The sequence below is a fragment of the Capricornis sumatraensis genome, chromosome 18 (assembly GCF_032405125.1).
Source record: "Capricornis sumatraensis isolate serow.1 chromosome 18, serow.2, whole genome shotgun sequence".
Lineage (NCBI taxonomy): Eukaryota > Metazoa > Chordata > Mammalia > Artiodactyla > Bovidae > Capricornis > Capricornis sumatraensis.
This window is the reverse complement of record NC_091086.1, coordinates 70,184,915-70,204,254: the sequence shown is the minus strand read 5'-3', so window position 1 is coordinate 70,204,254 and position 19,340 is coordinate 70,184,915. Positions and strand designations below refer to the sequence as shown.

Here is a 19,340-nt window from a genome sequence, read left to right as displayed (position 1 = left end):
TGATATAACTGGTCAACCCGCCTGATCTAGCAACCATAGAAAACATCCAAAGGAGTGGGTGTGTTTGTGTGTCAATAAGATTTATTAAGGATAATCATGAGCCGGAAAATGCAAATAAATGGGCATGGCCATGTTCCCATAAAACCCTAACCACTATTGGCAAGCCTTCATTTCCAGAGCCCTCAAAATTTATCATAAAGATCTCGAAGCTCTTTAATCTCTAAAATCCCAGTCACTTCTACAACAGTATGATTTCAAGGACATATTTTACAAAGAAAGGCAGAAAAGAAAGAAAATTTAGAATCACAATTTTTAAGGACCACATGGGAGACCAGTCTTCCCTTATACAATATAAATATAAGACAAGACTGAAAACATTAATCAATGTGAATATCTTACTTGAATAGTTATTCTAAATTATTAATTAAAACATCATCCTTCAAATTATACAGAAGAATTCCAACAGAGGGAAGTTGTATCAAATTGTTATGACCCATCAGAGAGGGTTTGGATATCATAAATGGACTCAATTTGTTTTTAAAGTTAATTTCATTATTAATAAAAGGAAGCAATTTAAACTCAAGAACCCCAGCAGCTTCTTTAGAAATGCCACTAAGGGCTCATGCACGTGTTTGGTTAAATATATGAAAGACTCTAAACAGGAACATTCCCAAGCATTGATCTTCTAGATTTAATCCAATAATGTTGACACTGCAGACTTGAAAAGTGGCTTCCTCAAAACACACAGAAGCCAAAGCAGTGATCACTTAACCTAGGGTTTCTCAACCTTGGTGCTATTAGCAGTTAGAGCCAGAGAATCTGGTTGAGCAGCAAGGGGCTGTCCTGCGCACTGCAGAAAGTCTAGCAGCATCTCTGGTCTTAACCCACTAGATGCCACTGTCACTTTCCCCTCCAGTGGTGACAACCTGATGTTCCCAGCAGGTGAAAGTGCCCCTAATTGAGAAATACTGGCTTAGAAATAGACTAGACTTGAAATGCAATTCCCCAAATCTAAATATACAAGAAACAAAGTTAACATTTACCTTAACTTTGGAGCGAATTCTCTACCAATATTGACCAGGTCGTCAGAAACTTAACAGTTTTCAATTTAGAAACCAGAGCGAGGCAGGTGGCAAATTGGAGCACAGATTTCAATTTTTTCTGCTTATTCCAGCAGTTGTGAGTGAGAAACAGGCTGTGAATTCCTTTCCCTCAGTAACAAAACAATACAAAAATGGATTTTGAGCTATTTCCCCAAAGTACGTTAAGAAGATATCGAGGTTAAACGAACTGCGGTCTCTCAGTGTTCGTAGGAGGTTGCTCAATGCACGTCTACCTCGGGCCATCCCAGGCACAACCCCAGATGGGCAAACGCTGTCAATTCCTCTTGAGGCCAGCTGTGTTTTTACATTTTCCAGAAAGCTTTGTTCTTAGAAAATAACTGCTGTGATCAAGGCAAGAAATAAAAACTGATGCTGAAGAGTTGGATCTGTTATTATGACAAGAAGGAGAGACGCCTGATGGGAAATTCCATGCCCTCTATCCCTGTGCCTGAAAATGACTGGTTTCCAAGATGTGAAGGCTACATTTCAGCACACGGTGAGCTGCAAGGAGATTTATCACAGGCTGCTGGCAGAAAGATGCCTTATAAATGATGTCACATGAATATCTGATTCTCCGGTCATTGATGAAAAACAGGTTTTGTTTCCTCTGGGTCTTTCACTTTGATACTTTAAGGTATGCATATTTGAAAATCACAACAAATATTCCAGATAGAGCCATTCTAGCTCATGGCATATTTATAGGTGAATATTTTTGCAGTGATGCTAAGAGATTTACCTCAGACAGATAATGTTCACTGGGAGTAATAGTAATCGAGTCCCAACCCAATCCTTGCTCAAATTTTGGCTGCTTTAGAAACTCCACTAGTGCTGTCCTGACTTTGTTAGGGAGAAAAGGGGGAAAAGAACTCTGATTCAGGGTTCTGCTGGTGCCAGTTCCTGACTGCGGTCAGGATCAGGCTTATTAGGCAGCCTAACCTCACAGTTCATTCTCTCATCCTAAAACCACTTCACAAAAGCCCATTTTTCTCACTTGTGGATTTCCACGCATTTCCACAAGCTGAACCATGAAGCCCAACCATGGTGGTTGGATAACAGGCTCTGATTTCTGTGAATGTACCAGCATTGCATCTTCAACCCATCCCTCACCCCTTGGGCAGGAACAAGAGCTGGCGCCCTCATTAAACAATGGAAGTTTGGACCGTCACGTCACTGTGCTGGGACCAGCAAGTCATTGTGTGTGGACCGCCTTGATGTGGGGAAGGGGAGATGGGCAGATGCACTAGGGTGTTCACAGTGCTCCTGTGGTGGTGGGGGTGGGGGGTGGGGCTGGAAACTGCTGGCTGCAGAACACGCATCAGTGCATTGAATTCAGGGATCAGGAATTCAGGGGGAGGCTCTGGAACTCTGTGAAAATCTCAAGATAGAAATTCAAGAAAGGAACCTTGTTCAATGTCTGCTTTCTCATTACTGATCCGAAAACAGCGTTTAAGCAGAAGAATCTGGGGAAGAAGAAGAGTGCAGAGTAAGATGGAGCAGCCAGGTGTCTGGGACGTAAAAAGAAAGGAATGGGTCAGAGTCAGGAATTAATTATACTGTCCTAGAATTTTCCTGTAGGGTGGGAGCGTGCACACGTGCATTTCAGCATGACTTTCAGCAGGCATTCTTCACTTCTCTAGTCGCTGGATGTCATTACTTTCCTTCTCTTGAATTTAAGGACAAAAATATGAAGTTCACCCATGCCCCGCTAATGATAAAGTCTTAACAAGCTGCAGAGTGAATATATTATTAAGTATCAAGGGATGCAGACTTTCACAGACGTTTGTCTCCAGTCTACCACCTGCCAGATGACTACATACAATGATCGATTTTCATAGAATCCTGGAGACACAAAGAAATCAAACGCTCCACAGAACACAGAGATAATTTCAATCTGAGACAAGAGGAAGTCATCAAGAATAAAAGCTGAGGTTATGAAACACATTCCAGGAGCATCAGCCCAAATAGATTCAAGGTGGGTTACAAAGAGGTGACAGTTAAAGTGAGACCCAAGAGTTGGCATCTTCTAGATCGAGAAGAGAATGGGATTAAAATTGTTCGTGAGAAAGAGGACCTGAGTAGATGCTGAGAGTTGGGAAGTGGCCCCCGGTCTGGGAAGTTCTGAGCAACTTGTCATTCCAAGACCCAAGACATCTGCCAACTGGAAGTGGACCCTCCTGTCAGGCAGGGAGGGGCCAGATCAAACGAAGCTTTGTCTAGTGTTAAATAATGAATGTCACTGATTCTCAGCCCTGATTCTCTCCACTGTTTTTGCTAATTGCTTTTCCTTTCTGGGCTCTGTTCCATCATTTTCTCACGTTTAAGCAATTATTTTCTATCTATGAAGAGAGAGGAAAGGAAAAAATTTATAGCCTAAAATATTCAATTAATCCAGGTGGCCCCTGGAGGAAATACTATTTCTACAACATAACTGAAGGCGTGGAAGTCATAAATGCTACTGCTCCTCGTGATCTCAAAGGGCACAGTCCAACTGGGCAGAAAGAGCTTTTCTACTCTTGAATGGTGGCTATTTCAAATCCATATATTCTCTAGGAGTGAAACACATACCAGATTTTGAAGACTTAATACAATTAAAATCAAGAAATGTAGCTTATTATTTTTTTGTAATCACTGCATGTTCAAATGTTAATATTTGGGATATAATGAGTTAAGTAAAATATATTATTAAAAATAATTTCCCCTCAAGGGGATTAAGAGGTACCAACTACTATGATTAAAATAAATAAACTACAAAGATATATTGTACAACACAGGTAATATATTCAACATTGTATAATAACTATAAATGGAATATAACTTTAAAAATTGAGTTGTGATTCAATATGTTGTTCACTTGACATATATTCTACAACTATACCTCAATTAAAAATAATGCTTCATATTACTTGTTTCAATGTGACCATCAAATAACCTTCAGTTCAGTTCATTTCAGTTCAGTTCCTTAAACTGTCCATGAGGATCACATTATGTCTCTGCTGGGCACTATAGCTCTTTCTTCATCAGCATGCCAAGTCTTTTTTGTTACCCTCGTTGTTTTTTAGTCGTTCAGTTATCTCCAACTCTTTGCAAGCCCATGGACTGTAACCCACCAGGCTCCTCTGTCCATGGGATTCTCCAGGCAAGAAACTGTAGTGAGTTGTCATTTCCTTCTCCAGAGGATCTTTCAACCCAGGGATCTAACCCATGCCTCCTGCATTGGCGGGCAGATTCTCTACCACTGAGCCAACCAGGGAAGCCCACTGTTACCTTCGAAAAAGTAATTTAAGTTGAAATAAAATATTCATAGGAATCAAAAGGACAACTTAACTGCAGACGTGTAAGAAAAAAAGTCTGTGTGAAGAATTTCGAGAGAAGTCTCCAAGCTGCAGTAAGCTGAGCACCATATACACCCACAAATCGTGGCAGAGGAGGGTCACACTGTGTGTACTGAGCACAATGCCACATCTGACATCTGTGATGAGGGCTGTGCTGTCAAAGCCTCCACAAAGGAAGTCCCTGCCTTCCTTCTGGACCCTGCGTCAGCAGACCGTGCTCTCTCTTGCCAGGTGGTGATGCTGATGAATTTTTCAAACCTCTCTCTATAAGAACGCTTATTTCATCAATAACCTCAACCTGATTTCTACCAAAAGTCAGTCATGACAATGAGAAGCAACAATGGGGAAAGTACAGTTAGTTCCCTTGTCCCTAAAATAACATCATACACACGGTAACGACAAACGTGTCTCCTTATTTTTTGCATTATTTCTTTCAAAATTATATGCATATTTTTGGTAAGAAATGCCCAATGGACCCTCATAAATCCTTTGCTGAGATTTCTAGAGCTTACTCACTGATATTTTATCACATTTGTTTTATGATTCTTTTTCTCTACATGCATGCATGTGTGTGTGAACATATACAGACATAAACACATACATGTATATGTACTATGTCTGTGCTTCCGTGGCAACTCAGTGGCAGAGAATCTGCCTGCCAATGCAGGAGACGTGGGTTCAATTCCTGGGTGGTGAAGATTCCCGTGGAGGAGGAAATGGCAACCCACTCCAGTATTCTTGCCTGGAGAATCTCATGGGCAGAGGAACTTGGCGGACTTCAGTCCATGGGGTCTCAGAAGAGCAACGATAATGTCATATACATACACACACGGTAATTTTTAAAATCAGAATAAGTTTCAGAAATGAAACTTCACCCTTACTTATCTCAGAAGGTTTGTCCAAAGAACAAAGACATTCTCCTTCATAACCACATTACAGTTATCAAAGTCAGGACATTAATATTAATACATTCCTACTATCTTCCACCCAGACATTAAAATTTCACCAGTTGTCCCAGTACTGTCCTTTATAGCAAGAAAAAACTTACTTCCTGCTCCAAGATGCAATTTTAATCAAGTGTTTCATTTGCATGACATATGTATTTTTTCTCTTTAGGATGGCACAGCTCTTCTTACTTGTGCCTTTGGTCGTTGTGCCTTTGGTGATGGTGATTTTTGAAGAGTAGAGATCAGTATTCTGTAGAATGGACTTCATGTTTGGTTTGTGTGATGGTTCCTCATGATGAAACTGGTTATAATTTTTGACTGTGATATGGAAATCTTGCTGTGGCCTTTTCAGTGCGTCTAATCAGGAAGCTTATACTAACTCTTTGTCCCGTTACTAGGGAAAGCACCTTCACTAGTTGGTTATCAGAGTAGTGACCAGGCTTCTTCAGGATCAAGTCACAAGTTTTCCTCTTATAGTTAATAAGCATTCTATAGGTAAAGACTTTGAGACTATACAGATATCGTGGTCATCATCAAACTCTCTCTCATAAATTGAGCATCCATTGATCATTTTTCCTGAATCAAGTTTTTCATGTGTCATTGCCAAATGATAATTTCGTAATTAAATCATTCATTCAATTTCTTAGTTGGTATTTTAGAATAAGGCAAAGCATTCCCTTTGTCTCATTTGTTTACTCATTCGTGTATTTTTATGTTAGTATTTACTCATGGATTCTTAGTTAATTCAATGTGTTATAACCTGATTCTATCATTATTTTAATAATCAAACTGTCCCAGATTTCTTCAATGAGTCTACATCAAGCTGGCTCTTAGATCCTTTTGACCTGCTCTCATCATTCTTTGAATAATCCTTTAATTTCTGAAACAACAAAGTCTTCCAGGCTTATCTGGGACTTTCTCTGCCAAAACTCTATAATCAGTTACTTCTCTAAGAAGCCCTGTCTCTTCTTAATGGATAATGACATTTAGAAACCAAGTACTAGATACCGTTCAGTGTGTTCATTGCTATTGGAATGACAATACTTCTAGACCTTCTTAGCCAAGGGTGCTAGGAACCTAGAAAATCAACAAATATATATATGGAAACATATATATCTGTAAACACACAGATCTGCACATTTCACTTTTTCAACACATACAAGATGCCAAATAATATATTATACCATGAGAATCAAAATTAGAATAACCCTGTCTATTGAATAATGTACATATTTTATAAAAGATGATTTAAAATCAAATGCTATTTTGGCTCAGCTGCTGATCATTCTGATTTCTTATTAATACATTCATAATTTCATTAATGATCAACTCAAAGATTTTAGTTAGACATCAAATTGCAGTAGAGAGATGATTCATTGTCCACTGTGATGAAATGATTTAAGAAGTTATTATTTATTGTCATCACTTTCAAAAAACAATAGCAATTAACATTTGTTACAAAACAACTATGGCTTACCTCTTGTGCGTACACCACTTTATTTAATTCCAGCAATGACAGTGGGTATTGTTTTGTGGCTATTCTCCAGATGAGAAAGCCCACAGTTGCTGGGAGTTATGAAACTAGATAACAAACCCAGCTCTATGGCTCTTCAAAGTGTTTACCGGTATTAGTTTTCTTGTGGGGGTTGGCTTATGTTAAGGTACTGGTAAATAAAACTTAAATTTCATATTAAATCCTAGCTCTAAAGTTTCCTGAATGTTCACAAATACCAGCATCACAAAGAGAAGAAAATAACATGAACTTCTTGCCAATCACTTCCTAGAACTCTAGTACGTGAGGGTGGTTAAAGAATTTTTCCCAACTATATACAGCCCAAGGATTCTGTGCTTCACGAGGAGTTCCAGAATCTTGGTAGAGGAGATATTTATGCCACGAGCCTGTCCTTCTCCAAGAGACTCTGCTAAAGACTGAAAGGGTCTTTGTGATTCAGATCTGCCCCTAAAATATACACTGTTCAGGCTTAAGCATCTCAGGTTCCTCCTCCCAACCACACACACAAAAAAGTAGGTAAACTGCATTTTCATCTATTATCACTAACTCTTCATCATATGTGGTTTTAAGCCATATAGTTATATTTTTTAATTGCAAATAATAAAGAAGAAACAGAGATGTTTTCCTAAGGGACCTGATTTTGATAATATGATGGCTGGATGAATCAAACTGAATAATCAATGATTAACTAGGGAGGAAAGGTCACTCCCTAACTTTGAGGAAATATCTATTGAATTAGCTCTCATTTGATATAGAGTAAGTCAGGATGATTCCATGAAAGGAAAAGAGGCTGCTCAGAAGGAAGAGGGCTGGTTGGGAATTAAAGCAGGTGAGAGGACTCCTATCTAATAGGTCAGCCAATAGGTCTGTGGCCTGACCCTATGAGAAAAGAAACACCTCCTCTGACTTGATTGATACCTTCACGTACATCTGTCTTCACCCCCTTAAACACAGAGCTTATTAGGATGGAAAACAAAACCATGAGAAAAATAAATTGCACCTACCTGGATCAGAGACAAATCCTCCAGCTGTAACCTGAAGAGGTAGTTTCTAAAAAATACAAAAAGAGAACAGTTTCATTTTTAATAGATCTAAAAAACTTACAGTTCTTAAAAATATATGAGAACAAGGAAAAAACCAACAACAGCAATTTTTGGCTTCCAAAGCAATCTCCTGCTAAGACTGTGTGTAACACAGTTTTCTTTGGAAGTCAGATTTCAAAGAGACATTTAGGAAGTCAACAGTAACACACATTTGAGATTGGCGAGAAAGCTAAGGAATAAGGAGGTGGGAACTAAGGGAAGTGTAAATTACTAACTAGCTCTCTGAATTCATGGAATTCCATTCAGACAAAAGGACGTGGGTATTCAATTCTGAAACTAAGTTTAAGTTCAGCAAGACTATACAAAACCACTCTTTGTAAGTCTTCATCCTGATAGGTCACCTGTATTCACCATGTTTTATGATTAAAATACATCCAGGTTTTGAATTCCTCAACGGTCTGAGTATTATAATTCTCTACCTTGCTGGATGGATTCTGTGTGCGATAACTTCAGAAGCATGAGCTTGTCTATCTGCTATCAAGGGTTTGAAAGGATCAGCTCTGGTTGCCTAAGCATGAAACAGGGAATCTGAGAAAAGGAAATGATCAGCTTTCAACAATAAAGAGGAAGAACAATGAAATATGCAAGAGAGATCAGCAGAGCACGGGGGAAAAATGTAGATATGGCCACATGAAGCTTTGGATCATATTGCTGTCGCATTTAGAAACAATGGATTGGTCTCCAACTTAAGTCATGGAAGAACATCTTAACATCATGCAGATGAGAAGCTGGGGCAGCAGAGGCAGCATCCCAGGGACGGATGGATGGGACAGTCAGCCCAGGGGTGAACAGTGATGGCAGGCAGAAATTGACACAGAGTGGAGAGCAGACCTCAAGAACGCATGCGTGCAGGGAGGGGGTCTCCGAGAAGCTGAGGATACTGCTATAATGGGTCAGCCCAAGGTAAGAGAATACTAAGAGAATACCAATTCTCCCAACACCAGCAAGAAACAAATGTAAATGATTTTCACTCTTTTGTGGAGGGGGACAGATGTCCGAAGTGAGCACGCTGTCCCAAAGAGGTGACAAGGGGCAGCCACAACAGGCCATGGGCACAGCCCTGAGAGAACCAGGAAGCATCCCTATGGTGGGGATGCAGATGGCAGGCACACACACCAGGGATGGCTCCAGCTCCAGAAACATGCCGGTGGACACTGCTAGAGGAAGAGGGGGACTTAGTTCACTTTCCAGGTGGTCTCAGGAGGGCCGGCCCTTGCCCCCGGGGCACTCAGGCTTCTCACAGTGTGTGCCCCCTCCACGGGAAAGGTGCCACCCTGCAGGCTGAAAATGGCTTCTCCCACCACTACAATGGCATGCTCACTATGCCCATTCTGTGCCTCCAATTCAGCCCCTGAAATACGGAGGTGGCCAAAACATTTATTCAGGTTTTCCCATTTTGGCCAGCTCAATAAAGTGCATGATACATGGCACCTCTACCACAGAGCCATTGAGGGAACACTCCCATCTCTTTTCCTACAGTCAAGTCATAGCTCTCTACAGAGGACTTCCCTGGTGGCTCAGCTGGTGAGGAATCTGCCTGCGATGCAGGAGACCTGGGTTTAACCCCTGGGTCAGGAAGATCCTCTGGAGAAGGGAATGGCAACCCACTCCAGTATTCATGCCTGGAGAATTCCATGGAGAGAGGATCCTGGTGGACTTCAGTTCATGGGGTCGCAAAGAGTTGGATACAACTGAACGACTAACGCTATCACTACACGGAACTGAGGATGCCTTTGAAGAGGGAATGTGGGAGCTGGACTACTTCTATGTAGTCCAGCACCATGGACAGGCGAGATCTCCAGTAGAAAACATCTTCCTGCAGGGGAAGAAGATGAATCCAGTGCAGGTACGGAGGCGTGTAGTCAGGCTGCCAAGGGAAGCACCGCTGAAGTCTGGCTCGCATACAAAGAGCGGCCAAGATCTCACCTGATGTGAAACAGTGCTTCTAGGAGAAATTAGAAATGTATACCTACCCAGGGCTTCCCTGGTGTTTCAGACGGTAAAGCATCTGCCTGCAATCCGGGAGACCCAGGTTCGATCCCTGGGTCAGGAAGATCCCCTGGAGAAGGAAATGGCAACCTACTCCAGTACTCTTGCCTGGAAAATCCCATGGATGGAGGAGCCTGGAGGCTACAGTCTATGTGGCCCCAAAGACACGGACATGAGTTACTGACTTTACTTTCACTTCCTTACCTACCCAGAGATAAACCTTTGAGGGGAGGGGCTTTCAAGAGGCACCAGAGGCAATTACTGGCCATGACGCACTCACAGCCTCTTAGGAGCACCATGGTTCCCTACCCGCAGGTTGGTTTCATCACGGGCTTTCTGGATGCAGGAAGTTGCTAGAAGTCACTGCCCCTCCACTACAGAATACAGTTTTGCCGAGGGAGGATATTTGCGCAAAGGCTAAAGTTCTGTCACCAAACTACATGGGGAGGGAAGCTGGGCATACTATGCTTCCAACTTTTCATCTATAAAATGGAAATAATGGTCCCATCTACTTGCTGATACTGCTTTGAGGTTTAAATCAAAGGGAAACAGAATGGTGTCTGACCAGCACTTAATTACCAGTAACTACTTCTAGGTAGTTTACAGAAATTATTAACATTTCCAGACATGTTGAAATTCTCATTTTCTCCAATGATGCTAAAGCGTAAACTCCAGTACTTTGGCCACCTCACACGAAGAGTTGACTCATTGGAAAAGACTCTGATGTTGGGAGGGATTGCGGGCAGGAGGAGAAGGGGACGACAGAGGATGAAATGGCTGGATGGCATCACAGACTCGATGGATGTGAGTCAGACTGAACTCCGGCAGTTGGTGATGGACAGGGAGGCCTGGCGTGCTGTGATTCACGGGGTAGCAAAGAGTCGGACACGACTGAGCGACTGAACTGAACTGAACTGATGGAGAAGGAAAGAGCATTTCTGCCTTCCTGCAAAGGCAGGTTTCAGGCATAAGCAGGTGTGATTATCTCTGTGTTCAGGTGATGGGATTGTTGTCAGGGGAGATGTTGGTGGCACCACTGGGCTTTTGGAAAAGATGACAACATTGTTTATCTGGTCATGGTTCTGGGACCCAGTGGTCACACTCTTTCAAGCTCACTGGCTCTTTTAAGAAAAAAAAATTTTTTTTTCCTGCAAATGTTCCCAATAAAGAAGCCATTTGTATTCTTCCTCAATAAATTACTTGAGAGCTTTGATAATATTGCAAGGCCACCTCTTTCTCTCTCTCTTTGTTTCTTTCTTTTTCCTCCCCTGTCCCACACACATAAACACATACAAGGATGAACACCCACACTACAGTATTATCTCTGAGAACTTTCTAGAAAGGCAGTTCTCATACACTAAGGAAGTGCTGGAAGGCTTCATACCATTGAGGAAAGAGGGTGGTAGTGTCCATGATGCTCTGTAGAGCTATGAATAGGAAAACTAAGTAAGGTTCAAAGTCGTCTTTCTCCTTGTGGTGAGGATTGAAGGAGGTGTGAGCACTCTCTCTGAAAATCCCGAGTGCCGTTTCAGGTGTTGTTCATGAGGGAAATGTTATGGTCTGAATGTCTGTGTCTCCCCAAAATTCATACGTTGAAATCCAACCCTCAAAGGTGATGGTACTAAGAGGTGGGGTGATTTGGTCATGAGGGTGGGGCCTTCATGGATGGGATTAGTGCCCTGACCAAAAAGGCTCCAGAGAGCTCCCTCCCCCTTCCACCATGTGAGGGCACAGTGAAAAGTCAGCTGTCTGCAAACTAAAAGAGGACCCTTACAAGATCCCACAAGGCTGGTATACTGATCTCGGACTGCCAACCCCCAGAACTGTAAGACATAAATCTCTGTTATTTATAAGCTACCCAGTCTGTGGTGTTTCATAATAGCAGCTCAAATGGACCAAGGTAGGAAGACATTGATTGACAATGACAAGCCTGGCACACTCTCAGTCTACATCTCTGCAGTCAAATCCAGCTCCACTGGCCACATCTGCTGCAGGTCTCAACAGTGTTTAAGGGGCTTACCAGTGGATTTCAACCATTTACTCTTCCTTTCCGAGATAACTGAGAACTATGTTGCCCTCACAAGCATCTCATCAGTAATCAAGAATGGCACAGGTGAAAACACAGGACAGAGAAGAGGAGCAGGCTTACTAGGAAAGACAGCTCAGTAATTATGAGATACCATCACCATCATTAGTATCACGATGTCTCAAACCTTAATGAAGTAAAGCACCAAAAATCTGAACTTTTCCTTTGATATTTTCTGGGTTACAAGATGCAAGGTAGCGATTTTTTTTTAACCCATTCTCAAGTTTTGACCTAAAAAAAAAAATGATGGAGAATGATGGAGCTAGGTTATCATTAGAGAATATATAACTCAATTTTTTTCTGGACATTTCTGCAAAGTAAGGGGTGCAGTGTGGTTTATCCAAGGTTATTAGGATTCAGAGAAACACCTGTGATTAGAAAAAGGTCTCCTCACTTTGCGGTCCCTCCAGAAAAACATCTATTTCTGCTTTATTGACTATGCCAAAGCCTTTGACTGTGTGGATCATAATAAACTGTGGAAAATTCTGAAAGAGATGGGAATACCAGATCACCTAATCTGCCTCTTGAGAAACCTATATGCAGGTCAGGTAGCAACAGTTAGAACTGGACATGGAACAACAGACTGGTTCCAAATAGGAAAAGGAGTACGTCAAGGCTGTATATTGTCACCCTGCTTATTTAACTTACATGCAGAGTACATCATGAGAAACCCTGGGTTGGAAGAAGCACAAGCTGGAATCAAGATTGCTGGGAGAAATATCAATAACCTCAGATATGCAGATGACACCTCCCTTATGGCAGAAAGTGAAGAGGAGCCAAAAAGCCTCTTGATGAAAGTGAAAGAGGAGAGTGAAAAAGCTGGCTTAAAACTCAACATTCAAAAAACGAAGATCATGGCATCTGGTCCCATCACTTCATGGGAAATAGATGGGGAAACAGTGAAAATAGTGTCAGACTTTATTTTGGGGGGCTCCAAAATCACTGCAGATGGTGATTGCAGCCACGAAATTAAAAGACGCTTACTCCTCGGAAGGAAAGTTATGACCAACCTAGATAGCATATTCAAAAGCAGAGACGTTACTTTGCCAACAACGGGCCTTCTAGTCAAGGCTATGGTTTTTCCTGTGGTCATGTACGGATGTGAGAGTTGGACTGTGAAGAAGCTGAGCGCCAAAGAATTGATGCATTTGATGCCTGGGACATATATCTCCCCATTAAGAGAAAATGTTAATCCCACAGGTCTGACTCATTAGATGGTGCCTCTTCTCCCTCTTAATTTCACATGAATTATTCCTGAAACTGCCTAACCACACTTAAGAGTGTCCCAGTTCCATCCTTTGTGAAATGGGAGAGCAAAACTATATAATCTGTCAATATGCTTAACACAGATTCCTAAAAGACTGTGACCTTTTTCAGAGATAAAACATGAGCAACAGAGGTGGATCATCATATGACCATCTAATGAAATAATTGTTATTATGACATAGTTCAATAAATTCCTAACACTTTTCAGGTGTATTTTTATTGTCTGCAACTGAATACCATACTTCAACAATCTTAAATGAAATTTCAGCATACAAAAGAGGTAAGAAAATGTATTCAATAGTTTACTTATATGTAATACCTGTTAATCATAAAGTCAGTTGACTAAGTTGATTTGAACATTTTTAATTTGGTATTATCAGAATTATCTATAATTTGAAATAGCCTCAAAGTCTAATTATGGTCTCTTTTTGTGTTGGTTGGCTGGTTACAGTTTTGTTGCCTTTTTTTTTTTAACTTGTTTGATTTTTGTGAGAAAGAGTTGGCAAATGTTTTCAAATATTTGTTTAATACATGATGATGTCTACACAAACCCATGGACAATTTAATGCCTTACTAGACCTTTCCATATTAGAAATACATAGTATTATACATTTTAGTATTCACTTTATCTATCATGATTTTCAACAGTTTAAAAAAATAATAATAAAAGATGAAATATACATGAAAAAATGTGTGGAATTCCCTAATCACCTCCCTGGAACCTGACTCTGACAAAAACACAGTGTGGATTCTACCATTCTCAAAACACTTTCATCAAACTATTTGGTTCCAAGTATAATTCCAAGTGTGTTTTTTTGCTGTTGGAAAAATTCCAGTACAGCTAGCAACATGAGGGACCAGAAATCTTCTATGACAGCTTGATCCATCACAGTTCAGGTGAATGACCTATGAAGTTAAAGGTTACGAAAAGAAAGAAAACCTTCTAAAGGGAATATAAAAATGGATACTCCCAGATGTTGGGTCACTCAGGCACTAAAGTAAGATCTATGGTTCCCTGCAAGAGGCTGCTCTCCAGGGGCTTTATGGAAGAGGCAATCACTTTATCTCGCAACTGAGAGCACACAGAGAAGGGAAAACAATGTGTGTGAGGTTCAAGAGAAAGGCTACCAACCTTTCCAGCAAGAAGGAATAATGCTTCTGACTCCCAGCCAGCAGGGAATACTAAGCAAATGTTTCACATAAGGTCAGATTCTCTATTCGGGCAGTGTTTTGAGCAACCCCAAGCATTTAAGTGGCCTCATTAATCTTCCTAACACCCCTCAATGTAAATAGGTAGTAATGAGGAATATCGTCATTCTGCAGGGAGAAGGCAGTGCTGCAGGAGGTTGAGATTAAATTCTAAGAGCCTTTTAGTTACATAGCTTAGGGGAGCTGGTCTCTATTGCCATGTCCCACCTCTCATTACAGAAGTACAAAGCAAGGGTTTAACAAGGCTGTAAAGGTTCAATTTTATGGCCATAGCCAATAAACCTATGAGATTTTCTTCCCTTGGTTTGAACTTACTCTTTATCAAATGTATGGAATAAAATTTGACATGCACATTCAAATGTAATAACTGTATTACTTTTAAGAGTGATAGATGAGGAATACATAGATCCAGTAAACTGAATAATTCAAATCACAAAGCCAATGAATTTGACAGACACAAACCAACAGTTCTTAAGCTCCTCCATCCTTCCCCCACTAAATATCTGAGTGTATGGTCTCCCTCTTGACCAGAGTGTATTTCTTTCTGACTGATTATAGGAATGAATAACTCATTCCCACCTCCCATCACATACCCCAGTGGCCTATTAGAAACAAATCACTAAGCACAACAATATATTCTCTGAGGGAGCAGCCAGGACCTTAATAGAAGAAGTTCATTTGTGTCTTCATGTAAAGTAATAAAATTCAGCCAGCATTAAAGAAAAGGTTGAGCCTTCATGAGCATATTAACTAAATGATTCATTTTATCTAGAGACACCATAAAACTTAACTCTGACCTCCATTAATTATGAAAGACACAGGTGTTTTAAAATGACATTCGCTTAGAATAACTCAATTGGTCTCCGATGAATATAGTTATAAAATCAAAGGAAATAATTTCAGGTTCTTTTTGAACATTTAGGTTAGAGGCTTGCTTATAACGGAGGAGCAGAAGATTGAATAATTAAGAAATTACTTGGCACTAAGAAAATCAAGCAAATCTTGATTTCCTTACAGAAAAGCAAGGAAATCTATGAAAAAATGGTTTAAACAACAGTGATAGAAACGTACATGCGTGTGTGCTAAGTCGTTTCAGTCGTGTCCTACTCTGTGTGACCCCATGGACTGAAGCCCACCAGGCTCCTTTGTCCATGGGATTCTCCAGGCAAGAAGACTGGAGTGAGCCACTATGCCCTCCTCCAGAAAATCTCGACCCAGGGATCGAGCCGGGATCTCTTATGTCTTCGGCATTGGCTGGCTGGTTCTTTACCACTAGTGCCCCCATGTTTGTTGTTTATTAAAGTTTAGACCACTACTGATGATGAAACAATCTGAAAACAAAATACCCATTGCACATAAACTGGGACCATTTGGGTAAATCTGAGAGTGAAGCTAGTCTCACCTGTACCTGAGTCGGCTTCACCTGTTCTGTGATTTCCCATTAGTGCACGATTCCATCCTAACTGTTGTCAATATTCCACTGGCACAGAGGCTGACACTGTGACTTCTTACCTGACACACGGATTTATAGTTGCAGAGACAGACTTAAAGATTAAAATATAATAAATGTGTGACTTTGAAGCTAAAGAAAAGTAGTGTATATATCTCTTAAAGCACAAAATGTTTTCATAAATTATTTTAATTATCTACATTTAAATATTTAACATTTCAATTGCATCAAAATTTTAAGAATATGAAGATTTAATTTCAGCATGTAACCAACTCACTTAGTTCACCAACCTATCTATAATTGCTATTCCTAAGATTTTCATTACGCTGATTGATTCTAAACAAATTTCAGGAGCTTTTATTTTCTGTTACTTTAACCACTCCAAAAATATCTTTTCAATGTACTATTCTCATAAGTTTTTGGGAGTCTAATTCTGCTTTAATATTACCAATTTATAAATAGTGGGATCACATTTAGATCACAGGTTTTGAATACTGACTTTTTTTCACTTTGCTAATATATTTTGCAGTGTGGTGACAAATGTATAATATCATCATATTATAAGCTACCTCTTCAGTCAGAATTTTTCCAACACTCTTTGAAAAATAATAAATACATGGACTTTTGGCTATAGCATATTATATGTAATTCTGATTTTATTACTATTATTATATTATTATAATACCATATGTGTCTAGTGCTCACTCTCCCAAAATTATACTGGTTTATCTCATTACCTATCCTAAAAAAAATCCATTTCAAATCCATTGAAAGTCTTGATTACTATAAAAAAAGTTCCAAAGAATACATCAAAACCAAAATTAAACCATATTAATAGTACTCTTATATATTTAAATACCAATATTAAAAGGCACACAAGTAGATGGAAACCTCTTACTATTTTGCAAGTAGAATCAAATAACAGAGATGGATTTTTAGTGGTTAGTAAATTCCAGAGATATGAAATCAGGAAAATCTTCTTCCCATAAGCATATTTAGGGACAAAGTTATTAATCATTACTGTCAACAAAATATTAGTAGTTTGAATTTTGTTCCTGGTCGCTCAGTCATGTCTGACTCTTTGCGACCCCATGGATCATAGCCCACCAGGCTCTTCTGTCCATGAGGATTCTCCAGGAAAGAATACTGGAGTGGGCTTTCATGCCTTCCTCCAGGGGATCTTCCCGATCCAGGAATCGAACTCAGGTCTCCCACACTGCTGGTGGATTCTTTACCGATGGAGCCACCAGGTAAGCCAATTTAAACTTTATTATGTTCTAAACATTATGTGCAAATTTCTAAGTGCTTTGAAGATTACAGATCATGATTTACTGCTCTAAATTTAACTCATGACTTCTGCTTTTCTGGTCCATTGGGTATTTAATTTGTTCCTTTCCATTTTTCAATTAATAGAGATCATTTTTCCTTGAAAAACTACCAACTGTATTATTTTATGATTCCTTTAACCTATGCTTTCCTAGGAATATTGACTCTGCAAATTATCTCCATATATACTACTTTTCTGGGTTATCTCAGAATTAGTAAAACCTGAGATCTTTTTCATGTTTCTCTCATAATAGAAGAACTCGAATTCATTTCTCAAATGCTCAATTCCAGCTGATGGCATTACAACAAGCCAGTTTCAAACCACAGTCCCAAATCTTATCTTTGATCCTTGTTCTCAGCCACCTATCACGATTGGCCATCAATCACCATCAACCCAAAGATGTCTCAAAGCTGACTTATCTCCATCTTCACTATCACTGCCTGAGTTTAAATTCTCTGTACTGTCACTTGACCCAGATCCCCCAACTGCCGTCTGTACCTTCAAACGCTAGTGCGTTCTGCACACAGTCTAGTGGGAGAATCTCTCCGCTACAAATATGAACTTATAAATACGCAGCTTTAGAGATATCCGGAGCTCCTACTGTCTTTAGCAGAGGTTTGCCAAGTCTGCCAGGCCAGAGGATTACCAGAAGCTTGATTAGATCAAAATTCCAACCTTACCCAGGTCTCCCACATTGCAGGCAGACGCTTTAACCGCTGAGCCACCAGGGAAGCCCATACTTTTAGAAAGTCTAATTCAAATGTTCTGAGGAGAGGCCTGGCTATCAGCATTCTTGAGAGCTTTCTCAGACCACGCTACTGACTGCCACAATTGGAAACACAGGTTTACAGGATGAAATCCCCACTCCTCCATAATCTAATGCCCCAGCCTCACCTACGCCTACCCCTCCTCTCAGTCACTAACAGGTCCAGTCAAGGCGAGCTCCTGTCAGCCTCCTCAGCATCTGAGTTCCCTGTTCTATGATCCTCCTGGAGACCTCTAAGGCCAACTGAAAAAGCAACTTCTCAGTACACCCATTTCACCTTTCTTTCCTCTTGGTGTTTTCAAGGCTCTTTACTCAGGCCTCCCTGGAGAATGTAACCATTCCTGTTTCCCATACTCATCAGGCCAGGAGTCAGGAAAATATTTCATGGGCTAATTAGCAAACACTTCACCTTTGTGGCCCTGTGGAAACTACTCATCTCTGCAGTGAAAGCTGGAAAGCAGCCATAAGTGATGTGCAAATGAATGGGTGTGGCTGTATGCCAATAAAACTTTATTTACAAAAGTAAGAGGCCAACCCAGGGACCTTAGCTTGCCAGCCTATTGCCTTAGGATCTGAAGTCTTTACCAGGTAGACACTCTGCTGCATCTTCACCTCCCCTTGCCTAAGATACTTCCTGGCACAAAGTAGGTTCTATAAATATTTGATGAATGAAGAGCAGCAAAGTGAACTAATAAATTCTGATGGAACCCATGTGGGACTGACTACAAGAAAACTCTCAACACTCAAGACTTGTAACACACACATGCACTCAAAGGCTGGTTAATTTTTATCATTCAGGGAATATGGGGAAAGGGAAGACTATATTAACTAAATAAGGAACGATTCTGCTAGGTTTATTCTTCTTTGCCCTACCTCCAGCAGAAAGAAAAATGCAGAGACTTTTTGTTTGTTTGTTTATTTAATATAATAGCAAAAGAAGCACAATGGTTGGATGGTCCTTCCCACAGGAGTGTCTGCAGACTACCTGCCTGTTAAAAGCTCACACTCTGGGACCACCCTCCAGGCCCTTGGTTCAGAAGAGCTGGGAGAAGAGGCAGAGGGAACTTCATTTTGAATGACTGTCCCAGGTGATATTTAGATACACAGATGTTTGGTAAATACTGAACAAAATGTAACAAAGCAAGAAAACAAAGAACAGATTTAAAAAAAAAAAAAACACGGATTAGGTTAATTAACCAAACAGGTCTATTGGAAGAAAGGTGGAAAGAAGGAAGATAAGCTAAGAGAA

The 19,340-nt window shown here is 40.4% G+C and overlaps 1 protein-coding gene across 1 annotated transcript in view; it reads right to left on the bottom strand.

Moving 5' to 3' along the window:
* Positions 1–19,340, bottom strand: part of SEMA5A (semaphorin 5A) — a 549,084-nt gene that overhangs the window by 276,577 nt on the left and 253,167 nt on the right. Inside the window, exon 5 of the mRNA XM_068990538.1 lies at positions 7,900–7,945. Within this exon, the coding sequence (XP_068846639.1) occupies positions 7,900–7,945 (46 nt within the window). The remainder of the gene's footprint in view (positions 1–7,899; positions 7,946–19,340) is intronic.